At 34.7% G+C, this 27,503-nt stretch overlaps 2 protein-coding genes across 2 annotated transcripts in view; both read left to right on the forward strand.

Annotated features, from left to right (window-relative positions):
- LOC148839340 (uncharacterized) overlaps positions 1–1,203 on the forward strand; it is a 30,176-nt gene extending 28,973 nt beyond the window's left edge. Inside the window, exon 3 of the mRNA XM_088935790.1 lies at positions 830–1,203. Within this exon, the coding sequence (XP_088791916.1) occupies positions 830–1,203 (374 nt within the window). The remainder of the gene's footprint in view (positions 1–829) is intronic.
- A 15,259-nt stretch (positions 1,204–16,462) lies between these two features.
- LOC148839341 (uncharacterized) lies at positions 16,463–26,514 on the forward strand. Its single transcript, XM_088939646.1, has 12 exons — positions 16,463–16,515; positions 16,623–16,652; positions 18,236–18,550; positions 19,584–19,910; positions 20,299–20,328; positions 20,490–20,525; positions 20,624–20,650; positions 20,792–20,890; positions 22,730–22,754; positions 24,212–24,246; positions 24,345–24,382; positions 24,543–26,514. Exons 1-12 carry the CDS (start codon positions 16,485–16,487, stop codon positions 24,726–24,728), a joined length of 1,179 nt encoding a protein of 392 aa, XP_088795772.1. The 5' UTR covers positions 16,463–16,484; the 3' UTR covers positions 24,729–26,514.
- Positions 26,515–27,503: the final 989 nt, after the last annotated feature.

Here is a 27,503-nt window from a genome sequence, read left to right on the forward strand (position 1 = left end):
TTGGTGCTGGCTTTTTTCTCAAGAAGTTTTCCAAACCTTAGACTCTAGCTTGTTCCCCTCATGGTTTTGAATACTTCTCTGGCTTGAGTTATTGCTTGTTTCCTTTAACATCTATTCGTAGATTCATTTTCGGCTTTGTTTTGTCTCTCGTGTTCAACTGCTCTGTTTTTTTTCCAGCACTTAGATCTCTTGTCTGCTCTTTCCATTCCACCAGGATGTTCTTGTTTGTACCTTAGCCTCTTTCCTTCACAGCTGTGTGCCTGCAGCTCTGTGACCTCTGTGTGCTGCCTGGGTGTGCAGCTGCATCTTACTGGCTTGTCTCACCTGCTCCATCAGCTTGCCCTGCTTGCATGCTTGCACCTGCAGCCTCACTGAAGCCCACTTTCTCATTCACTGACCTAAGCACCATCTCTCTCCGGCACCAGGATCCTTTTGTCAACACGAACAGTCAACCCCCTTCAGCACATTTAGCAGTCCTTTACAGTATCAAGCAAGAAGTCTAACTGATTAAGGGTTCAGTTTAAATGAAAACCAGAAGAGACGGTGTCTTCTAGTACCCGGGGTAAGAATCCCTGCAAATATCTGCTATATCCTGTCCAGCTCATTATGGACATACAGTATGCAGATAAGAAGGAAAACAGACCTATTCTATGAATGTGCAGGTGGCTTTTGATTCAAACATCATATTTTCAAACATTGTAGTAAAATGTATTGCGTTGGTTCATGACTATTTTATAATTAGCAACAGCCACATTTTGGTACACACAGCCAGAATTTACGATGTGTTAAGGCATCTTTTATTTTTATTTTCCTCTCTTTATTATTCTAGACAATTTTAAAAAGCCGTATATTCATGTGAATGCTGACCACATCGACACAAAAGAGCATGTCAAAGTCCGCTGTGAAGCTGACAAAGGAACACACTGCTACTTCTATACGGATCACAGTGAAGTACCATTCAGATCAGTGCCGTTCAGGGAAAAGTATAAAGTTTGTCACCTCGTTGTGTCTGGGAGGGAACTTCTGAGAATCAGAGATAATAGAAGCAGTGGAGAGGTTTTACTGAGCTGTGCTGTGGAACTGATAACAAAGGGGAATAAAGTTACCTCACAGCGCAGCAAGAACATCAGAGTCAAGGTGGACAGTAAGGACCAGTTCAGTTTTATACTTTCCTGTTCAATATGTTCTTCACAAGTAAAGTAAATTTAAAAGAATCTGACTGTAGTAATACACAATACATTGATTGGATTGCTTTACAGTTTACAGTATGTAGTATGCAGTTGTAAAAGTGAAAACAAAACAGTCTGTGTACATTGCTTATATGAAATTGTTTTTTTTTATGGTGAGGAGACACCAAAATATAACAATTTTATAATGATCATTGTTTTGGCTTGTCCTCTGGAGTACTTTACTGACCTTTAGACAGTTTAGAAATATACACTGGGGTCTGCAAAGAGGCCTTTTATCAATTTAAGTTTAAATATGCCATGATTCATGGCAGAATTATTAATAGTATTGCCAACATTATTATTCCATAACTTCTTGTGAATAAAAATGGTGTTTAATCATAGAGATCTCAGAATTTACTAGTGACTCTCAAATGCTATTTAAAGTGGACTGAACAAAAGGTTTTTTAGCTGATATTCTCACCGTGAAAAACTATAAATTTTTTAATAGGAAACTGAAAGCAAATGTTTATAGATGTGTTTTTAGAGTTGCTTTTTTAATTATTTGTAAATGTTTATGTGAAAATGTCTCATTTTTATTTAATTGCACTCTAGAGATGAGTAAGAGTGAAAAGGTTTAGGTAATAATGTATTTGTATTGGCAAACAAGTAAATGTAATGCATGACAGGTTTCTCTTTCATTCAAATTGCAGAATTGAATGGATATAGTGATGCACCTGGTGAGTATCAAACCAGTGTGAAAGAGAAATTAGCCAGCATTAGAGAGCTAACCTCACTTCCTACCATAAAACCTTTTATAATAAGGGACAGTAGCTACTACCACCACAATCTACATGACCAAACTACCTCAGGCATTCTACTACAATGTACTTACTGTACTGTATTAATTGGTTACACACTGCCATGAGCATCTCATACATGATTTTAAACCTTTTTACATCATACAGATGCAGCCATTCAAAATGCGTGAGGTATTTCGCGGCATACCCTGGTGGGCGTGTCACAGTATCACGCGGTATGACGCAGTTAACGTGGTGTCACGTGGTTAACTATCCGGCGTCGCCTTGTAAAACCGCCAGGGGGAGCTTAACCTCTCATGTACAGCATTTGAGCCTTTAATTTTGAACTGTGTATTACAGCATGTTAATCATCAGTCATTAAAATGTTGGTATATTTTATGAAAGCAAGATTGCTCAGTTGGACAAAAGTACACAACCTACCTTTATCAGAAATATCAAAGCCTTTACTGAAGATATTACTAATAGTATTAATAATGGATGACTTTGGACAAGCTGTATACTCAAAGTATAATTTCTTTAGCACATTTGTACAAGCACTTGGAATCTGTCCAAGCCATACTTTGTCAGGCATTTTGTTTTACTTCAACGGGCATAAAAACTTCCTTGCTTTTAACAGGGCGTTTCATAATTTCTAGCTACGAAAATGATTTAAAATGCGACACCTATCATTCAACTAGAGCTTAAAATATCACAAGGAAAAATACACACCGGTATTCCATTTCTCCCTAAACATTGTAAGCTTCGAAGTCTTTAACTAACGTGATACCGGAGTCAACAAGCATACTTTTAGAATTTGATTAAAAGGGAATATAATATGGAATCGCGTATCTCAAGAATTTAATAACGGTATGATTATATCCGTGTACTGCGGCAGGGCTGTGTAGGGCTGTTTCGCCTGCCTGATCATGCGAGCTCTCTTGTAGCCTACTGGTCTAGGTGCGTGACTACCAACTGGCAGGTTGTGTGTTTGCATCCAGCTGGTGCTGGACTTTTATTTTAACAAACATTTCTTCGAAAAAATAGGTAAGCGATATTATGGACAATCAGTTGACTTTTATATTTCAAAATATCGCAACATGATCGATATTTGCGATATTTTGAACATATCTTCCCTTCTGACAGCGGTTCCTGCTTCTATTGTGTGTGTGTGTGCAACAGTCAATTTTTATAGAGAAATGGAGGCTGGACAGTATGCGTTACAATATAAACATTTATATTGATTTAAATCGTGTTCTGATTTAAATCGCAAACGCGTGTTTAATTATGTGTTTTTAATCATAATCAGGCTAATGCATTTCTACATTTTCTGTATGAACCAGCTTAGAGGTTCATACAGAAAGACAGCTTGTGTTTAAATTGAGTGTAAGGTAATTTATGCTTCTAAAGTCATGGTCAGTATTATTGTACTGTGCTGTACTGTGTCACATTATTTTATAGCGTTTTTATTGCGTTATTAAATCCGGTGGTGCTGTGTTAGTTTCCTGACTCACATTATTTAAACTACCACACTGATCATTCATCTCTAAATAAACTTTATTTTATATAGCGTTTTAAGCGATTAGGTAATTAGATTGCTCATAAACCTAATCGCTTTTTCTACATAAACACAGCGTGATTGCTCTCTGAAAATGCTTTTCCTTTATTTTTAAAGTAGGCTCAGATTTCAACTATAGATCGTATTATTATAAACTTTCTTGGAAAAATGTATTTTATGTAAACCATGTTTGCTATTAATTCATTTAGGGCTAAAATACGTTCATTGTCTTCCAATCGAGTCGAGTTGACATTGGAAGCCTGCCACACCCGGACTGTTAAACCAACGCATTAGCACGTCAAAGCCCATTGAGCCAGTATTGACTTTAGTATCCCCCCCTTCTCCCCTCAATTCAATTCAATTCAAGGTGTTTTATTTGCATGACAGATGGGTACAAGCAGTGTTGGGTATGTATATTGTAACGCTTACAGCAGACAGGCACTGTGTAGGAGCCGACGCACCAGAGCAGCGCCTGCATTTATAACTTAGTTTTTAAAATTAGTCAAGCAATACGAAGCATCTCCTTTTACTTAGTGCCTGAGCATACTGCAACGCGTGTGAAGCCCATAAACGATATTAATTTTGGAACTTAAACATACAGTATATGGCTGGTCTCGGTACTTTAAAGAAAACATACACACCAGTATTCCATTTCTCCCTAAACATTTTAAGCATCGAAGTCTTTAACTAACGCGATACCGGAGTCAACAAGCATACTTTTAGAATTTGATTAAAAGGGAATATAATATGGAATCGCGTATCTCCAGAATTTAAAGACCAGACAATCGCAAACTCGTTTTCAATAAAATTATTTTATTCATTCAGCAGTTTGTGAGAGGGACATCCAGCAGGGAGAGACACACACACCGGTTTTCATTGACAACATTGTTTTTTTTTCAATTCCTCTTGTCTAACAGGAATGTTTTGTTTGTGGACAGACTGTTAGACAAGAGGAAAAGACCGCCTCCTCCTACGAAGCATTTCGTTGATCCGATCACGAATTCTTTTCCAGTCGTACGCAGCAAGGGTTGAGAATCTCCGATTCACCATCGTACTAATGGTTTCCCGGAGATTGCAAGGCAAGGCACTTTTGCCTCTGGACCCATCGAAATTTACAGACGTGGTCCACCCCCAGTAAATTTCAAAAGTCACAAGATTTCGAAACACGAGGGCGGCGTAGCGGTCGGCTCTTGCTTTCCCGTCTATGCCGATGCACTGCAAGTACAACCCCCCCTCCATCTCCTGGGTGATGGGTAGCAGTTGGACATCTGGGAGAATTATTCGTCCCACTGGCATCTGTGAATTCCGCTGTGCTTCCTGGGGGGAGATAGCCGGCGGGGACAGCATCAACAGATGGGGGGTGGACCACGTCTGTAAATTTCGATGGGTATCGCGTTAGTTAAAGACTTCGATGCTTAAAATGTTTAGGGAGAAATGGAATACTGGTGTGTATGTTTTCTTTAAAGTACCGAGACCAGCCATATACTGTATGTTTAAGTTCCAAAATTAATATCGTTTATGGGCTTCACACGCGTTGCAGTATGCTCAGGCACTAAGTAAAAGGAGATGCTTCGTATTGCTTGACTAATTTTAAAAACTAAGTTATAAATGCAGGCGCTGCTCTGGTGCGTCGGCTCCTACACAGTGCCTGTCTGCTGTAAGCGTTACAATATACATACCCAACACTGCTTGTACCCATCTGTCATGCAAATAAAACACCTTGAATTGAATTGAATTGAGGGGAGAAGGGGGGGATACTGAAGCCAATACTGGCTCAATGGGCTTTGACGTGCTAATGCGTTGGTTTAACAGTCCGGGTGTGGCAGGCTTCCAATGTCAACTCGACTCGATTGGAAGACAATGAACGTATTTTAGCCCTAAATGAATTAATAGCAAACATGGTTTACATAAAATACATTTTTCCAAGAAAGTTTATAATAATACGATCTATAGTTGAAATCTGAGCCTACTTTAAAAATAAAGGAAAAGCATTTTCAGAGAGCAATCACGCTGTGTTTATGTAGAAAAAGCGATTAGGTTTATGAGCAATCTAATTACCTAATCGCTTAAAACGCTATATAAAATAAAGTTTATTTAGAGATGAATGATCAGTGTGGTAGTTTAAATAATGTGAGTCAGGAAACTAACACAGCACCACCGGATTTAATAACGCAATAAAAACGCTATAAAATAATGTGACACAGTACAGCACAGTACAATAATACTGACCATGACTTTAGAAGCATAAATTACCTTACACTCAATTTAAACACAAGCTGTCTTTCTGTATGAACCTCTAAGCTGGTTCATACAGAAAATGTAGAAATGCATTAGCCTGATTATGATTAAAAACACATAATTAAACACGCGTTTGCGATTTAAATCAGAACACGATTTAAATCAATATAAATGTTTATATTGTAACGCATACTGTCCAGCTTCCATTTCTCTATAAAAATTTACTGTTGCACACACACACACAATAGAAGCAGGAACCGCTGTCAGAAGGGAAGATATGTTCAAAATATCGCAAATATCGATCATGTTGCGATATTTTGAAATATAAAAGTCAACTGATTGTCCATAATATCGCTTACCTATTTTTTCGAAGAAATGTTTGTTAAAATAAAAGTCCAGCACCAGCTGGATGCAAACACACAACCTGCCAGTTGGTAGTCACGCACCTAGACCAGTAGGCTACAAGAGAGCTCGCATGATCAGGCAGGCGAAACAGCCCTACACAGCCCTGCCGCAGTACACGGATATAATCATACCATTATTAAATTCTTGAGATACGCGATTCCATATTATATTCCCTTTTAATCAAATTCTAAAAGTATGCTTGTTGACTCCGGTATCACGTTAGTTAAAGACTTCGAAGCTTACAATGTTTAGGGAGAAATGGAATACCGGTGTGTATTTTTTTCTTTAAAGTACCAAGACCAGCTATATACTGTATGTTTACGTTCCAAAATTAATATCGTTTATGGCCTTCACACGCGTTACAGTATGCTCCTATTCTTTTTATGCTCAGCTACTAAGATTTCCCATCAGTGGTAAAATTCAATATCTACAACGGGCACAGTAAAGACGTTTACAGTAAGTCTTTCTACGACAGACCAACGGACCACGAGTGCCCCTGTCGGTCAACCAATCACGCACCGCGGTATCCCGTGTCATCATACCTGCGGTATCTGTACCGCGGTGTCTGTACCACGCACTTTGAATGGCTGCATCTGTATCTTTGAAATACATGCTTCTCTCTCTCTCTGCTTATTTTCTTTTGGCCATTTCAGCATCATCTCAGGTGCCCCTCAGGGCTCTGATTTGCAAATCTTGTTATTTAGATCTACAAGCTTCACCTGTTTCAGATTTCTGAGCAATATGGTGGAAAATTTCATGCATACTCACTCAAAACTCAGATCTATATCTGTATTAAATTTGATGCTGATATTGTTGTTCCCATTTAAGTAATGATATACAGTCTTCAATACACCTAACCTTTCTTGAATTAAATTCCAAGGAATCTGAAGTGATGTTAGTTAGATTCCAAAAGCAGCTTAGGAGCCTGAGCTTGTTATCTGCAGTTCTTTATGGTGTAAAGAATGAAATAGATTTTAAAACCAACAGAGTGTCGTTTATCCATTTTCACAACCCTGTTTAAACTCTTTAATTTTTATTAATACTGAACATTAGGTAAAGTGTTCATCACAACAACTGTATGTTTCTAAATGTTGTATCCTCTGGAGATTCCAATAGTAATAGAAGTCTACAGTATGATGTTGTGCACATTTTGTTTTATTTTTGTGCCATATAGACCCATCCACTTAACAAATCCAAAAGAAAACTGTTTTTCATAATGCATGTATTACATGGTTAAGAAGTGCCCAAGCTTATTACTACAGTTCTCTGGCTTTCACCTAATTCTACTGTTTACAAGAGAAAATTAGAAGTGAATTCAACATTTTACAGTATTTTTAATGCATGTAATAGTATATCACCATTTATACAGTTTACAGGCATTTTCAAACCATACGTCTGTGATGTAATTGATCAGAGATTTAGTTTGTTTGTTTCCTGAAAGATATTATAGTGTCAAATTATTTGGGCTCATGCATTAAAAATAAAAAAAATATTTTTTTACAAATATTGCATAACATTTGTATTTATATTGTAGTGCAGTTGCTCTTTGTTTTGGCTGCGAACCACTGATCTCACACTACCTAGTGACTATAAGCACAGTGGTCACACTTGTGTTTGTCTCTCGTTCTCCATTCCCTCAAGACATGAGACAAAAAGGGCAGCTGAGATAAGCTAGGGAACATAGATGGAACAATAGCACATGGCAGAACACAGTCAAAGTGATGTCAAGAACAGTAGATTGAACTTAGAGAAATTTACAGGCATTTTGAGTGCTTCTAATTTTCCATGTTTAGCAATTTGATAAACACACATCTTCCCTGTAGCTTTTCTGCAGCACTACAGTACGTCTTTCTTGGATTTATTAACCATTACTTCTTATATCTTAGAAACATTTCTTCATCTTTCTATCTGGATAGCCACTGGTGAATTGTGTTTCCTGATGGCAACAGCAGTTTTAAGCTGCTTCTACTTTAAACGCAGTACGTTGATTTTTCTTACATTAATAGTGTGTTCTACACTAATACGGTTAATGTTAACATTTAATTAAGGTTTGCTTGTGGAACAGATTGTTCTACAGTATGAGAAACAAAACTCACTTTTTGTAATTTCCTAATTTTTTTTTATGTAATTTCTAATTTTACCTAAATCCTAAACCTAACTGGATAGTTATTACTGTGGTAACTGCACATTAATTAATTACATAAATATTGAGAAGAAATTTGTGTTTTCATTAATGCAAATTTCTGAATTGAATTAACTTTTATTGGCCCTAAGGAAATGTGTCTTGCATATCAAAAAGCTCATAAACATGTAACATATACAATAATAAAACAACACAACGATATTACAATACCATAAACCAAAAAAGTACTCAACAACATTGCTCAATTAGTGTCACGCCCTCTACAGCCAGAGGGCGCTCCTACTCTGTCCTGTCCCTAGTTTCCTGTGCTTTGCTGTGCTTCTGGTGTCTCTCTGTCTCGGGCTATATATTTCCGGGTCACTCTTTCCTCTTCGCTCAGCATTGACGTTCGGATGTCCTGAGACCCGCCTAGCACCAGGTCGCCGCTCCGTCCGTGGCTTGAGGGCATAGGTTTCTTTACGGCATTTCCTGAACTCCTATACTGCTGAGCCTGGGCTAACTCCCCGTTCCGCTGCTTCGCATAGGGTCTTCTTCCGCTCTCCTGCCATTCCACGGTTCATCCCTTCTGACATCCGTGACAATTAGAACTTTACCAGTACCATAAATGTTAAATATTCATAGAATATTCACAGGTAGAATAGTCATATATTCTGAAAAGATTGGATGAGGGGGATCATCAGGAGCTGAATTTCATGCAAAGATTCAGCCGCGCCTTATTTTACAAGATTAATAACGTCAATCCATTAGACATGTTATTGAGTCCAAGGATATGCCAATAATCACCAGCACAGATCTCTTTGTTCAACTTATTTTTGTTGTGCAAGGACGAGGTACCTCCCCAGTTCTGAAAACAAAAAGTTAGAATGCTCTCAATAAAAATGTAATAAAAGCACTGTACTTTCTACATTAAAACTCATTAACATCTTTAAAAATATATAACCTGTTGTGCCTTTGAATACCTTGCCTGTTTTTATTGGCAGTCCACGTCAATGTATAATTGATAAAAGTGCCAAGGTTTTTACACCCATTTACATATTCATGTTTTCATATCAGTACCATTGACAGTTACAGGGATCATTGGAACAGAACATGCCTTTCTAAATTTAATTAGCATTACCTTTCTTTTGTGTTTTAAAACAGTGAATTATCCTGCCACCAATTGTAGAAAAAAAAACATGTCCTGTCTATAATTGTTTTCAACATCATCCAAAACTTCAGTGAAGGTAACATCATCCACAGACTTGCCATAGTGGCTAACACAGTGATTGGAGTAGTATGTGAGAAGGAATGGAAATAGCACACAGCCTTGGAGGTACTCCCTTGCTGGGGGTTATGATGAAGACTTCCCCAAACGCATTCGCACATACTGTACTGTCACCAAAGAGTAAGAAAATTCTATGTCTACTGAGTAGGCATACAGTATGATGTACTCCCATATCCAAAACCTTTCCTACCAATCTGTTTGTTTGAATAGTATTAAATGCCAATAAAACGTCAGCAAAAACTATGCACACACAGGATGACAGAATTTCTAAATGCTTGTACACTTGATTTAACAAAGTCACAATCTTCAACCCCTCGTTTTGCCCTTTACTCAAACTGAAAGGGGTCCTTGAGTGCACTGATTGATGAATGAAGATAAAACAAAATGATTCATTCAAAACATTTCATTGTGACTGAAGTTAGTGATACTGGAAAGAAATCTTTTAATTCAACTGGGTTTGCTTTTTTAGGACTAGGTATAATTGTGCATGTGGATTCTACAATAGAAACACACTGTAAATAGTCATTTAATGTCATTGATATTACACCTGGAAGATTTCATACAAGAAATCAACTGAGGTATCTGAGTTGATTTAAAATTTTAACATAGAACATGAACACTTAAAAATATAGTATTGTGACACTTTTTAGTTCAGTCAGTTCCTGTTTGAATTTGAAGCCTTCATTGATCATTTAATCAAAATCAGATGTTACAGAAAAGTTAGAAAGAAGAAATGTTACTATGATGTGTACTGTTACTATAATGTTCAGTCAGGAACTTCCAGAATAAATTGCAGCTATTCCTTTACATAATGATGTTTTTTGATGTTTCATAGCTCTTTAAATGTGTAAACTGTTTTTATAAATAGACAAGACATTAAAAAGCAAGACAGAAACATTGGGTTTCCTGTGATTGACAGTATTTCTCACTTGTTATATTGGGTATGTTTTTCAGAAGGAAACAGGACAGTAAAAGGTGAGTCAGCACTTGCAATCTAACCATTACATTAATAGCACTGCCTCCTTTAATCACTTCACTGTGATGTAAAAAAGAAAGCACACCATCTTACGATAATATTTTTTATATATTAAGACATATCTGACCTTCACCTAGTGCTCACCAAGGTCTAGCAGTAGATAAATGAAACCTCATGTGCCAGAGAACACACACAAATTTTACCTTGTCATTATTAAACAAAATAAAACAACCAATATTAAGTTTCAAGGCTATGTGAGAAAAAGTAAGTTCACCCTGTGAATGTGGAACCCCCTTTAGCAGGAATAACTTGAAGTAAACATTTCCCTGTAAGAGTTTATCAGTCTCTCACATTGATGATATGCAGGTTTTAGTATTTAGCAGCATTATGGCCAAACTACTGTACTTTGATCTCATCTGTCCAGAGGACATTGTTTCAAGTCTTGTGGTTCATTCAGGTGCCGTTTTGCAAACCTAAGCCATACAGCAAAATTATTTTTGGAGAGAAGGGATTTTCTCCTGGATTACCTTCCACGAAAGCCATTCTTATTCAGTCTTTATCTAATGGCAGAATCATGAACTATAACGTTTACCATATTAACAGAGGCTTGTGGATGAAGCTTTGGGATTTTGTGTGATCTCTAGGAGCATCATGCAGTTTGATCTTGGGGTGAAATTGCTGGGACACCCACTCCTGGCAACTGTCTTGAACTTTCTCCATTTCAAATTAGAGAAAGTAATTTTAAGATAATTTACAAATTCCATGTCTTTATCACTGTGGAATAATGGACTTCAAGTTGCTTCGAAAAGGCTTTATAATCCTTCCCAGACTGATGAGCAGCAACACATTTTTCTCTGAGACCCTCACAAATATCTTTTGACCTAGGCATCATGTGTTACCACAAAATTGAATGTTCCAGACTAAAATGACAAAGTTTCTGATTTTAAATACAGGTGAAAGCACTTCCTGATGATCAAGTAATCATGTGCACTTGTTTAGCAGTACCTGATTTTAAATACCTTAACTGATATGGCAGAAGTAAGGGTGCATTTACTTTTTTACGTAAGGCTTCTGAATGTTGGTTGTCTTTTATTAAATAGTATCAAAAGTAAAATATGTTGTGATATTTGTTACATGAGGTTATAATTATCTACTGTTGGGACTTGATGAGGACTAGGTGAAGGTCAGAAATGTCTGAATATGTAGAATCACAGAATTTTAAAAGTGTGCACTGTCTTTTTCACATCACTGTATATAAATATTAAGACATGGACTACCTATCATTATATAAGGTTACAACACATTTTGTAATGCAAGTATTCTTGAGAATTATACAGTAGTTTATAATATTTTGCTTGGCTAATTTGTCAACTCAGAGATCTCAGATATTTACATGCAGTACTTAAGTTATAAAACCCCCAAAGGAAATACAATTCTACCTGCAGGAAATTACAGAACCGCTAACCATATTTCTGTGTTTATTGATATAGGCTTTGCGGTCTCATATACTGTACCAGTGAATATCAGTGAACATCTTGTGGAAATGATTCTACAATGTGTGACTTCTATAATTTCTAAACATTTGGTGAACATATCCATTTTAATTTTTCAGGTTATGCAACATGCTTAGAAAATAAAAATTTTGTCAGTACATTTATCTGAATTTGACATATTTTGGAATTAGGTTATTTTCATTCATCAAACATTGTGTTTCAAACAAGAGTTTGTATTTTTTTTAATTTTTCCTTCTGAAAATCAAAGGGTTTAACATAAATGTGTTACATTGATAAATCAAAGTATTTCAGCACATAATACGTAACATGCACAGAAAAGGACAAATGCATCATTTACAAGATATTTTATCCATTCAATTTCTAGTTTTAGAAAAGTGTTAGCACATGTGATTTTTTTCAGGAAGTGATAATCTATTTCTAATCTTTAGGCTCTTTGAATCTTTAATAAATGCTTCACTTTGCTCACATCCCTAGCATCTGCAGAAGTCCCAAAATGAAGCTTGTGAACTATGTGGAGCTGCTAAGACACCAGGTCAAGTGAATCAGTGTCCTAAAAATTCCAATTAAATTACTATGATGGATGATACACTGGTGATACAGGAGGGCAGAAACACTGACATTTCTCTTTACTTTGCCTTGCAGAAATATTCAGACTCTTTCGACGGTAATAAATAGTGAAATTACAAAAAGATGCATACACATTTTTTCAAACTTCACAAGCTGAAGACTTCCAAGGTCAAGATATGGTACAGTAAATGACCACAAAAACTAAAAGAGGTCAAACTAAAATGATTACATACTGTAAGACCCACGATCTCAGCATTGGGTAGAAGTACTGTACCTTTGGCTGTGCAAGTTTGTTTTGGTGCGATTTTCACCCATTCTTCTTGGCAGATTTGCTCAAGGTTTATCAAGGTTTTTGGAGAACGCTTTTGGTCTGCAGTTTTTTCAAGTCTTTCCATAGATTTGGAAAGGATGTGGACTAGGCGCGGCTGAATCTTTGCATGAAATTCAGCTCCTGATGAACGGACTTTACAGGTAATTTTGTGAACCTAATTTAGCTTTGTTACAGTAAATGGTTTGAATACCTCTGCAATCATGACTTTTCCATTTGTCAATCAAATTTATTAACTGCATTCTTTTTTATTTGAAAATAGAGTAGGTTGTGTATCTAACAGATTTAATTTCTAAATGTGTAAGTGTAATCTTTGCAAGCTTTACAGCAGTACAATGTGAAAACTATCCAAGGATTTTATTGGTTATGCATAGTACTGTATATTCTTTTACTTATTAATATTTAAATTACTCTATTTTTTTCTTCGGGTTGACAGTTCTGTTTGTAAAGTAGGAAATTACAGACTTTTACAGATTACAGACAAATTATAAATCAGGTAACAATCTTTTTTCTAACATCTGATATTGAATATTTACAAATGAGATTCAAGTGATAATCTATATACATATATGTTACAACCCCAAGTGTCTAGAGGTAAAGGGGTGTAACATTTGTGATAATTCTTTTGGAAGCAGGTGGGTTTTGGTGAGGGACTAGGAAGCTTGATAACAAGGGTAAGGAACTAGAGTGGTGCCAAAGAAAAGAAAATAACTAACAAAATGGAGCTGGCTAGGAAAGTGAGGGAAAGCTAACCTGACTGCAAAAGAAAACCCATAACACACGGTCTTCGGCACACCCTAACTAACCTCCCCTGACTACCCAAAACCATACAAGACAAACGGCACTCACCCGTACTAAACTAGTGTACTAATACAAAATCAACTAAGTGTGTAAGTGTACCCAACAACCTAAACTAACCTATATACAAAAGTTCACACAAAAACAAGTGAACCAGGAATACAAATAAGGGAGAACAAGAGTAATCGACAGGAACAGGGTACAAAAGAACACAAAGGTTGAACATGTAACACGTTAGGGCAAGATTATGGCAAAACAAGGATAAACACACAAACAAACGAAAGTACAAAGAAACTAACAGAAAACCAACAAAACAACAAAGCTGAAGCTATACGAAAATACACACACACAAAGCAAAACAAACCAACGAAGCCGAAGCAAAAACCAGAAGCAATAACCAGAAGCAATAACCAGAAGTGAAGCGATAACCAAAACCAAACGGGACCAAAGTCAAACGAAAGGCCTCTTCCTTCAGAAAACCTCCATGTTATATGCTGAATAAGATGTGTTCTGATTGGCTGAGAGCTAATTGATGATGACATCAAACTGAAACAGTGGTGTGATGGTGGGCCAATGGGGGAGGGAGAACAATCAAGGGTCAGCAGTGTGGAACATAAAAAAAACCACACAGACCACACACTGGGACGTAACAATATAAAAATCCAAATATAGGTGCTTTTAATTCAATAGACGCATTAAACAGTGCAGTAATTATGATTAGTGAGCGAGAAAATTATGAAAATTAAAAATATTAAGGGTTTCCTTAGCTTATGGATACTTGTGCCTTTTAATATTAAGCTTTCAAATTTGTAAATTTGAAATAAATAAAATTATGGTTTCAGTTTGTCTTTTATATTTTCAGATTATATCAAAATAGTTGACATTTATTTTTTGTCAAACCATCTTTTTCACACATTTAGGTTCTTGTTAATGAAAAAGGAAGTGCTAGGGTGAGCAAATTCTGTCATTCAGAAATCTGTAAGCGAAAAAACACCCCACTCTATATTACATAAAAGCATTTAAATGACTGAGAGAAAAAAAGATGTACAGTAGTTTGTGAATAATCCATGCTTCTATGCTGGATGACATTTTGGTAAGAATCAACTCATAATGTCTGTTTTTTTTAAATGTTAATGTAGTTTTAATAGATAAAGTTTGTGTTTCACATAATGACTTCAGTGCTGCTTGTCTTAAGACCATTCTGTTAAACACTGTAACAAGTAACAAGTAACAAATAACTGACGGCTTTTTAAAATAGTTTCTTTGTTTATATAATATATTACATAACTACCAATAATTAATATAAAACTAAAAATGTTATGAGCTGAGTAAGGCATTACAGAAAATTCAGAAAAAAACATTAGAAATTTCTATGATAGGTGAAGTATTATAACCTGAAAAATGATAAACCTGATATGGAACTAGAAAAAAAAATTATCTTTATTTTTATGCTCCCTTCACAATTTCCAGTTGTCCCCTCCATCTTCATCCTTCAGAGCTGAACTACATTTCCCTCCTTAAGACACAGTGGCATCAGAAATAATTATTTTTCACAGTTTTTAAAAAACAGCTATTATCTAATTTGAATTTGTACACATGATACTAGCTGAAAATCACAGCGTAGCTGTTAACAAAAGTTATCATACTCATGATGTTTCTTAAAATATAATGACGTGGGGCATTAAAGGTTAATTGTGTGCCGTTTGGGTTGTGGGTGTGCAGGGCCCCTTGTGACTCTGTTTTAGAGGAAGTGATCTGAAAATGGAAAGATATAACCAAACATTCTGTAATTTGAGTGTTTCTGAAATTATATCTTTCTTGCAACGATATTGTTTTAATGTGTCTTGCTGTTCTCTATGTAATGTAAAAAAATGCTTATCCTGTTACACCTATTCAGTTGAAACACTATTCTTTTTCCTTTGTTTTTTATTTTCAGTGTGACAAAGTCTTTATTTACTTGATAATTCCAACAGCTTACTAGTATTGGTGAGTAGAATCTATTATAGTTATGTGTTTTAACATATACAAAGATATGCACAAATTACATGCAATTAATTTGACTTTATTTTGACTTCCAACAACTCTGTTGCATTTTCCCGTAATTATAACACTGGAGGATAAAATCTGCTGGTGTACAATGACTTTTAGAAATATCTTTTTCAACCACTGTACACCCAAATATACACCACACACATTTTCTGGTCAGTCAAAGCAGATACTCACTCTTGCAAAAACTGAACTATTCGCTAACATGATTTAAGCCTATGAGCTTCTACTACTCACTTTTAACAGTAATTAGAAACTATTGTCATAATGTAGTGTACTATACCCACATAAAAGCCCATCATTGCAAATAACATCTGTATTTGTTTTAGAAATTGTTAGTGGTACTTTGTCAATTGCACTAAAAAGGCTTTGCAGTTACAGAATGTAATACAAATGAATGTACAGTAGCTAATATTAATCTTAAACAGTATTTTTGAATTTTCACTAGTGAATGCTCATGTTTGCACATGTAAAGAAAGAGAGCACAATACCATGCTGATATTATATTGAAAGAACAACACTGAATTATGTTTATTTTTTCTATGGCCTAATCCAGACAAAAAGAGTCATCACACTATAGTTAGGTATGTGGTTTTCTTGTTTCCTTGATGCGGTCAGTTCCGCATTTTAACTTACATATGCATTGAACCCAGAACACTTCATTTGAATCAACCCTGCAGAATCATGACGTTTTTAATATTGTTTCTTACGCTGGGTGAGTACCTTGTATAATTATAATTTTTAATTTACTTTACATTTCTCTTTTTTAAAATATTGAGATTGTTGCATTACCATTGTATTTTTATTCTGTTAAATTTATAGCTGGGATTAATGCGAGGCAGACAGCTTCAGGTATGATTTTTTTTTTAAAATATGTATTCACTTTTTTTTACATAATTCTGACTGATCTGTTGAAGATTCTGAAAGAACCCTGTGTTACAAAAGGTTTGGATCTAGGACAGGAGGAAATGCCTGTGAGCGCACACAGAAAGTATTGTTTTACCTTACAGTGAATTTTTTCTAGAGAACAATGAAATATCATTTATTAGAATGTTTTAACTATTTTTACTCATACAGACCTTCATGATACATCTAATATTTTAAAATAATGGCCAGAAACCAAATGCATTCTTATAGAATCTTGCAGGAATAAATTTTGAATGCTCCTGTGAGATTTCTGAAGGAGTTCATCTAAATGGTGCTGAACAGAGGACTCTTACTTATAATGTCAAATTCATACAGTATATAGTACTGTAGATACTGATTAAACAGCATTTTATTTTACCACAGAAACATATAAGTATATACTTTTTTCTTCCCATATACCTGGTGTTTTTATGCTTGGTCAGAGGTTACAGGCATTTGTCTTGTAGATTTTCTATATTGATAATCCTTTATGACTCAACCAGTGACTTGGAAGAAACTGTTCCTGTTTCTCCTTTTTGTGCTGAAGCCCAGTTTTTACTTCTTTTTCCATGTGTGAGTGTTTTCATTTCAGAATAAATAAGAATTGGAGCTTTGGTGCTGGCCTTTAAAAACTGTAATGGTGTAATTGTTTTATTACATTGCAGACTATGATGGAATAATATTTTTTTTCTAATCTAGAAGCAAACAATAGCAATATTATCTCATTTTCTGTATTTACACATAAAATATAGTATATTGAGTGGAGCAGAGATTAGTCCAAAATTGAGGCTGTACAATTAAGTGTTGTTTTAGTCACAGGCTGGATTTTTATCTACTGTACTGTATGTAATACTGATCACTTCTGGTCATTTATGACTGCTGGTAAGGAGTAGTTGCTACATGTCTTTTAAATTAAAAAAAATAAATATTCACGTTAGGTTTTAAGTTATTATAATGAAACAGTTATTCAGTCTAATATGCTCACAGATCCATTTGTGTTGTACTCTTTTTCAAGTACAGCTGGAGCTCATCAACTGTCTCTTAGCAGGATTTGGTGCTACGTAAAACAGCATCATATTAGCGATGATCATGCTGTAATGTTGCTGCAAGGTTTACGATGATAAAAAAAATAGTAAAGTATATTGCTTAAAATAAAAATGGAATTTAAATGTAAAAGTATACAACCGTGGCTTTCACAGCCCTAACACTAAGACATATGATATTATGCCATACTTAAAATGTCCCCAAGATGTTGTTTTTTACATTTATACAATATTCCCTTTCCGTCTGACCGATGTAAAGACAAAACACATAGTGGTATGGTTTTGAATATTGCATCAATAAGTTGCAAAACATTCAAACATTTAAATGGCCTTCTCTCATTCTTAACATTTTATAAAGGTTTTAATTTTTTTAAGTAGTAATAATTGCTATTGAATTAATAATATTTGCTACTACTGTTGTCTCCTTCTATAATTGAAATGATATATTCTCCTTTTAATCAATACTACTGTTTATTATACTCACAGATTCACCTATACAACCTGTTATTACAGTAACATCAAAACGCATCAGTATAGAAGATACAGTAACAATTCGATGTGAAACTCAGAATGGAAAATTGTGTCACTTCTACACTAATCAGAGCACAGACCCTTTCAGATCAGAACTAAACAAGGCTGGAGTCTGTCATATTACTGTCAATGGGTGGGACATTCTGGAACAGAGAATGATGCACTTGAATATAACCAATGAGGTTTCTGTAAGTTGTGCTGGTGAACTAATGGAGGGGAACCAAACTGTTACCTCAAACAAGAGTGAACCAGAAAACCTAGAAGTCCTTGGTGAGTGTTCTTAATCTTTTACAAAGAATTAGTTTTAGTTAAATTTTAAGTAGTTAAATTTAGTTAAATTTTAGTTAAATTTAGCAGAAAATTAATTTGTGTACCTATTTACAGAAATAGCATCCAAATATCTCAATTCTTTAGACTCAAGTAAGATAACAAAAACTATAGGTTGTTGGTGGGTCTTCTTAATCTTTCCACAGTATTACTTTTTTAATTTTAGCAGTACATTCATGTGTGTACTTTTTAATTTCTAACAGAAACAAACATCTAAAAGTCCCAGATTCTTACTATTGTTGTGTCATACAAATGACAAAGTTCAGGTGTCTGTGAAGCAGAAGTCTCTTTATTTCATATACATATGGAAGTCTGGCTTACAACCACCAGACTTAAAAATAAGTAGCTGAAGATGGTCCTTTATACCTTAAAACAAAAAGAGTTACTATGACACATTCTAAAGAAATGATAAGACAGCAACACATGCCAATTAATTATATCTAAGTTGCAGACTGGACAACAGTTAGTTCTTTTTATGTTCTGGATGCACAGCCAGCATACCAAATACATGCCCTTTATCTTACTGACCGAGGACAGGCAGCATCTTTATATATTTGGGCGCAAAGCTAACTTCAAGACACTGGACTGCATAGTTTGCAAAAAATACAAAAACAAGGAATGATATTATTATCTCACTTCCCAGGTGTCTCTCTTATCTCTTCACTATGAAGTCTGAGAATATATTACCAGTAATCAGCTCTTATGGAACATCCCAAATGTATCCTGTGCTCCTTCAAAACTAAAACTTCTAAACCAAATACAGTACAATAAATTGTAAATACATAAACTGCTGGACAAATTGGATCAACTACCCTAATCTCTACCATTTCATTTCAAGTATTTTCACATGGACCTCAAATGCTTTACCTGCTTTATAGAAACATTTATCAAGTGTTTCTTTGATCTTTTAACCAGTTACTGTATTAAACCTATGACTATGGATGAATAACATCTTTTGATGGACTTCTTCCCACAGGTACGTTTAAAAATCCAAGAATTAATGTAAATGAGGAAAACATTACAAAAAGTTCACAAAAAGTTAAGATTCGCTGTGAAGCTGAGAGAGGAATACACTGTAATTTCTACATTTATCAAAACAATGCATCTATGGTGCTATTGAGGAAAGAGCCATTCAGGAAAAAGTATAAAATTTGTATTGCCACTGTGCTTGGGAGCGAGCTGCTGAAAAAGAGAGGCAATGGGAACAGTACTGAGGTCATTCTGAGCTGTACTGTTGAATTTGAAAGAAAAGAAAAAATATTTATGTCTCCGCCCAGTGAGAAGAGGATAATCAAAGTTGAGGGTAAGGACTAAACTCATTTAATTAATTTTATGATTTTGCTATTTATGCAAATATAAATATTTACATTGCCTATATATATTTCATGTTTACATTTCGTTCTTTGAATTTTTGCCAGTCTTTTTTTCTTTTTATTTATATGGAATGTTTTTTTTTTTATTTTAGCATTGCTTATTACTACAATAGAATTGGTCGTTAGCACACCAATAGATTTGTGCTTGACTGACAGAGTAAATTTTAGGACTGAATTTAGAAATCCATGAGGTTGGGCAGTGCTTATCTCTCTTTAAGTCCAGTATTTAATGTAAGTTTCTACAGATGTGTGAATAAAGCTTTTCATACATTTGTTGCTGTTTGCCTTCAGTTGATTCCAATTTTATATGTTCTTTAGATTTGGGTGTCAATGGGCCCACAACCATTTGTGAGTAAAATTGCCTAATTACATTATATTCACATTCTCCTACCAGTTAATTACTTTCTATCTTTCTACTGTATATAATTAGTTGCAAAATATATAAAAGCTACTCTGAACCATGACTCTTTTGTAATCTAACAAGAGAATATGTGACTTCCTTTTATCAGGTCTTACTGAGTCAGAATGGCCCATAGCTGAATCCAGTAAGTTTTGAAACTGTGAAATAAGTAACATAGCATGCTACTTAAGTAGCATATTATGTTTCCTAAAACATTTGTTGTTGTTTTTTCTTTTCTTTCAGAGACTGCATCATCAATAGATGGAAAAAGTTAGTATTCATCTTGTGTCAGTATCGAAAACTCAAGCAAGTGCTTGCCCTCTTTATGGGTCCTCTCACAATAATATAATACATCTGACAAACATGCATTTGCTGTTTTATTTAAATGATTTATTCTCGTTCATATTTCAGGTAATTTTTCAAACACCTTCATCTGGACACTTTCTGGTGGACTGTTGTTTTTAGTCTTTTTCATAGCAACAGGCCTGATCCTAATCTGTTTAAAACACAGTAAGTTTATCTTTCTAAAACTAAGATAGGATAGTCATACTTAGTGTGCATGTTTTGACTTTTGAAAAATCCAATATTCTCTTACTTGTCACAGGTAAATGTTAACAGCATAGACAAAATGTAAAAATTCCCGGCACGAAATGACTTTCATGAAGACTTCAAGACTAGTTTTCATGTCCCTTCAGTATTATTTTTGATTCATGAAAAAATACATTGAAGATCCAGATAACCAGATATTTCTCGGTAGGAATCTGACAACTGTATAATATAATGGTATCACTGCCTCTCTTTGAAGAAATTGCACAGAGGAATTAACACCAGCATGGTGCCCCATCTTTCAGAAGTCTGTTGACTTTCACTCTGTTCCAGCGCTGTGGAAAAAAGCAATAAAAGTGCCAATACCCAAAAAGCCCTGTCCCTCAGATAACAATGACTACAGGCCAGTAGCACTGACGTCTGTTGCTATGAAATGCTTTGAGAGGATAATGGTATCCATGCTGTGCTCAGAAGTGAACACTGTACTGGATCCATATCAGTTTGCATATAAACACTGGCGGGACACCAATGATGCAATTAACAGTTTATGCGTCTTGTTCTAAAACACCTAAGAGGACCCCAATGCCTATGCTTGGATGCTGTTTGTGGACTTCAGCTCTGTATTTAATATGCTGCAGCCCCATCTATCGATAAGCAAGTTGAAGCAAATGTCCGTTAACCTATAACTTGGTACTAATTATTTTTAATAAATCGTACACAGCATGTCAGGGTCAACAAAACTTTTTCAGAATCAGGATCTATTAGCACAGGTGCTCCTCAGGGCTGTGTGATCTCTCCAGTTCTGTTCACACTTTATACAAATGATTGTACAAGCAATAGTCAAAGCAACTTCATTTTCAAATTCTCAGATGATACAGCTGTGCTCGGCTTAATGCATAGAGGTAGCAGCTCATCTGTATACATGTCGGAAATCCAAAGGTTTGTGCAATGGTGTGACAACAATAGCCTAACTCTGAATGTTAAACAAACAAAAGAAATAGTTTTTGATCCCAGAGCAGTTGGTGATCACTCACAAGTATTAATCTATAATGAACTTATCACTCAGTTGGATTCATATAAGTACTTAGGTGTACACATAGACAGTAATCTGTGCTGGACTCATGTTGAGAGTGCTTGCTCCAAAGTTCAGCAGCGCTTATATTGCCTGCGAAGACTAAGAGTGTTTGGGGCTTGACAGGAAGTAATGCTACTCTTTTACCATGCTGTAATCAAGAGCATTATCAGATATGGTATTACAGTGTGGTTTGGTAATCTATCAGTTCATTTAGAATCGCAAATTACCCACCTCATCCAGACAGCTTTGAACGTCATGGGACTGAAACAGCATCCTTACCTGCAATCTTTGAAAAATCCATAATCAAACAGGCAGGAAAAATTATATCAGATCCTTCCCACATCCTCAATTCTGAATATCAACTTCTTCCTTCTGGCAAACGTTTTAGGATTCTCAAATGTAAGTCAAACAGAACATCCCTTTGTTCCACTATCCATTAAAGCTGTTGGCCCAAAGGACAGACACAATTTTGACTTAATTTTGACATACAAATATGTTTTGTGATGTGTTATAAATGTTACATGCTGTTGTTATGCGTTATACACGTACAATAGAGTGATGTGCAATGTATTTCTTATGTTTTGTGATAGTATAATGTGCAATGTTTTTCTTTTCTTATTTTTTTGTTTGCATTCTATTTTATTCTATTTCTATATTAGAAAACAACTTGTAGCCCTGTTTTACTGGTTCCACTTGGTTCCACTTATCTTTTCGGTATTATTTTTCAGGAAAAATACAATATGATTGTGAAAGGTAAGTAAATAAATACGACAGACAAAAAAACACAGATGAAAAAGAACACACACCCAAACCTTATTGAAGTACTGTTTGGTAAAAAATTGTAGAAGTAGCCAAATATGGTTGCACACTCTGCTCCAAAATAATGTTTAACACTTGTCAAAAATTCCCCATCCACAAGCCTTCATCAGGATATACATCTTAGACTAACTGAGAGACTATAAACTAGTATCCCTAAATCATATATGTATTTACTAATAATAGAACACCAATGGTCACAGAAATGCTCAGTTCTTTACCGTAAAGAAAGTTCCCTGGATGAACATTGTTGCATAACGTCACAATACATAACTGAGTCTTGACCTTTAAGACATGATTTTTTATACATCTTAAGATAATTGCTCACAAGTGTTAATCATTTATGTTGATATTGAAATTGTGTGTGCCTAGATGATTTACTGCATCTACTCTCCTAAGAAGGGACCGTGAGCTTTGAAGCTATGATCCACCAGCAGCTGTTGGATTATTAATGTTGTTATACAGTATATAACTGACTTCCTGTTCCCAAAAAGGCTTTCTTCTCCTGTTGGCACAAAAACAATCACATTAGAGCAGGAAAAAAAAGGTCTTACAAAGATATGGAAGAAGCAAACCTGAAAAAAATACAACATCAATATCAACTCCTGGGTGTTAACCTTAACCAAACTAACACAAACCAGATACATGAAGACAATCAGGGAAAGAACCCATCAATTTAAGATTCAAAGATATCAGAACAAGTAAGCAAAGCGAGTGTTAAAGAATAACCAGATTGTAGACTGTAGTAATATCTCCCAAGACAAAATGCCCTTTATCTGCCAAAGAGTGTGCATGATGTATTAGACCTACACAACAGGACAACAGATACAGCATTTGAAGTTGAAGAATTTGTAGGAAACATGTCTTTAGAGAGGGTGGCTATTATAAATTAAGGTATAGGTTTCATTTACTAATGAAATTAGTAATGTTTGTGTTTCACTTCACTGTGTATTTATATTCACATATTAATTTATCTGCAATATCAAGCTAAAGCTGACATATTTATGATGTACATCATATCTAGTGTATTGAGACTAATTTTAAATTTTTAAAAATAAATAAATCATTTTATTATTTAGAAAATTATATTAGAAAAAAATATTTCTCTGTGGAGACAATGCTGTTTCTGTGAAGTACATTCATTAGGATACATTTTCAAAAAGTAATTTGTAAGACGTAATTTTCTAAAAACCTACTTTACTTTTGCTTTGCACATTCTCATTTTATCTTGAAAACGTTTTTTCTCCTTTTGTGATATTCCTACATAATGATTATTTTATTTTAGGAATAATGACAAATTAAATAGTATTACACTTCAGTAGAAACTGTACAATGCTATAGATTACAGTCTAAAGATCATGCATTTGCTCTTAAAACATTTTTTTTTTACATAGGAACAAGCAGACTGAAGAAAACAATGCTGAATTGTGTAAGTATGTGAGAAAGCAAGCTAGATTTAGTGCTCTCTCAACAGACACCAGCTACACTGAAAAATATATTAATGTTTTGTTTTTATTTTTATAACAGATTCTGCCGTCAATGAAAATGATCAAAAGATTTCAAAGGTAATCAAATCATCATGTATATGAAGTAACACTACTTTTAATAAACATTCTATGTATGTGCTGTGTACTAGTATGTCACTCTATTGCCGGGTATCATGTAATGCTATTTTTGTGTTAGCGGCGATAGAAATCACTGAGAATCCTTTGTTGATCCCCACAGCTGCATGACACAGGCTCTGAAGTGTACTATAGCAAAGTGAAACGATACAAGCAACCTGCAAAAGCTGACCAATTGGCTCAGCTCCATCCAAAGGAAGAGTACTGCACTGTGGGGATGCAATTTGACAGTAACCGCACAACCACATCAGACAACGTCTGCTCCATTCAGGGAACCATAGACAATTAAAAAGAACAGAAAAATGGAGCAATATTTTAATAGCCTTTCTGATAAACTATTTCCTTATTACTTATACCTGTCCATGTGTCTTTATGCATTTGTACTTTGTTATTTGTGGTTTATCTTTGGCTTTTACACTAGATGTCTTCTTCTTGATGAAGTACTTTCAATATTGTTGCTATCTTAAAATATCAAATTTCAGACTAATACTGATACCTGATAGTGAAGCTTAGTTTTACTTATCTCTTTATAATGAAAGATATATTCCATGGTTTTCCTTATAACAAGACATTAAAGTTTAATTTGCTCCAAATTGATCATTTTCCTTAATGTTGTCATACTGTACATTATCCTGTATTGTTCTTCATTTAGTCAGTGAAAGAAAATTACTGGTAATACAATCCCATGCTTGTATACCTACTGTATGCTGTCTGGTGCTGTAGAAACACACTGTACAGTACATATCCCTATACTGTATTGTTCCTCTCTGGTTAAAGAAGAGAGGAATTGTGCCCCTGATGTTCTGGTGTGTGTTTTGTCACTGGAGAACACCTGGACAAACTTGGTTTTGAAATATTTTGATAATATGTATATTTTGAAAATGAAAATTTAATTGAAGGTTTCTTATACAAAAAAATACTTATAATCTAAAGGCAAATTTACTTAACCTGGCCTACATTTTCTTATACTGTAGATTACTTAGAGATTTTACCTTTAATGACTTCAATGTCTTTTTTTGTTTAATGTTAGTGTTCTTTTTATTTTAGGAATGATGTAAAGTAATGTAAAGGAAAAAGGCTTACACTTGCTTATTTTTTTAATTATATTTGACACAATTCATTTAGTTTAGGGGTTGCAACATTACATTTTATAAGTGGATAATAATCCAATTCTGTAAATAATTACTTATAATTACTTGGTGAGGATTTGGAATATGGTTCAAACTATGGAAAAAAGTTTTGTTACTAATGTAATTAATCCACTGCAGCATTTGAATATTATCACTTTTATGTCAATCCATTAATCTTTTTTGTAATATATTTAATTTTTAAAACATTACTACACAAACTAGGAGTAAAACACATTCCTGTTTTAATGTTTCAGTTGCCTTTATTTTCTTGTTTAAGTCCAAATGTATGGAAATGTATCAATCTCTGAACAAGGTCTGTTCAATAACACATATAATCTGTATATGTGAATGTTAATATTATTTCCTATCCTTTTAACTTTGGCAAATAAGTGCTTCCAAGTCACTTCCAAGTCACTTACCAGAAAGTTTTGGGAGGTTCTTTTTCTATTTTTTCTTAATCCAACTCAGTAAATATTATACTAAATGGAATAACAAAATAAAACATGTTCACACATTTACATGTTTTAATGACTAGAGATCTAGTAATATGATAATGATAACTAAATGATCTGAATTGATTCTAAAAAGTAATGACTTTAATTGGGTGGAGCGGTGGCTCTGTGGCTAAGGAGCTGCGCCTGTGGCTGGAAGGTTGCCAGTTCAAATCCTGCAGCTGGCAGAGGACTCCTACTCTATTGGGCCCCTGAGCAAGGCCCTTAACCCAAGCTCTTCCAGGAGTGCTGTACAATAGCTGACCCTGTGCTCTGACTGACCCCAAGCTTCTCTCCCTGTCTGTGTGTCTCATGGAGAGCAAGCTGGGGTATGCAAAAAGACAAATTCCTAATGCGAGAAATTGTAAAGGGTTAATAAAGTGATGTTAATTTTTAATTATTGTCAGATTGTAATAGCTTTTACAATAAAAATTATATTCATGAAAAAACACAACCTTTACCCCTGTTTTAGTGGTTCCACTAAGCACTTGGGTTTTATCTTTAAATAAAAAATTGATGGTGAATTGTGACCAAACATACTTTTAAATACTTAAGGTGGAGTCATAGCACAAATGCAGTTTAAAAAGGAACTTATGTACTGTATGGGGTTGGAGTAATGCAACATTTACATATAAAATAGAAAAACAAAAAAGGGGAAAGAACCATACCATGTTCTTATTACTATTTTAGGTACTATCCAGTATTTTAATATTTTAATATTTTTATTTGTATATATAGTGTATATAATATTTTTAGGTACAATATGCACTATGAGCTATCATATAACTCATATATACTAGATATAAACTGACGTTATTTTTGAAATAATGAAATCTATTTGATTCCTAGATGAAGGATCTTCACTATTGTTGCTGTCTCAAATATCTAACTTTGCTACACAAAAGTTAAACTGATTCAAAGATTTATTTTTTCTCAATAGTAAAACCTAATTTTACTTTTCCCATTATGAAGAAGGGTATATCCTATGCTTTTCTTCAGTGCAATCTATCATTATCACAGTGATTTTTTCTTAATGCTCTTCCAGCCTGTATGCAGTACTGTGAATTCTTACATTCAAGGCCTGTATACCTATATACAGTTTCTTAATTCTCCCATGATAACTCCCCTTTAGTAAGTAAATTCATACTTTAGTTTAGGGGTTGCAAAATTGCACTTTATAAGCAAATAATTATTTCCTGCAAATAACGACACTTTGGTGGATGGTTTTAAGCTGTGGTCAGTTTTAATTAATTGATGGCAATTTGGATATATATATATATCACTGTTATGTCCCACATTTATACTTTTTAAATATATAAAATGTATAAACTATCAATACTGTATATATCAGCTGTTACCCCTGATGATGTGGACCACTTCAGCACTGATACTATTTTGGGCTCTGTCAGTGAGAATATACTGTGGTTATAGAAAGTCACCACC

The sequence above is a fragment of the Atractosteus spatula genome, chromosome 2 (assembly GCF_055471065.1).
Source record: "Atractosteus spatula isolate fAtrSpa1 chromosome 2, fAtrSpa1.hap1, whole genome shotgun sequence".
Taxonomy (NCBI): domain Eukaryota; kingdom Metazoa; phylum Chordata; class Actinopteri; order Semionotiformes; family Lepisosteidae; genus Atractosteus; species Atractosteus spatula.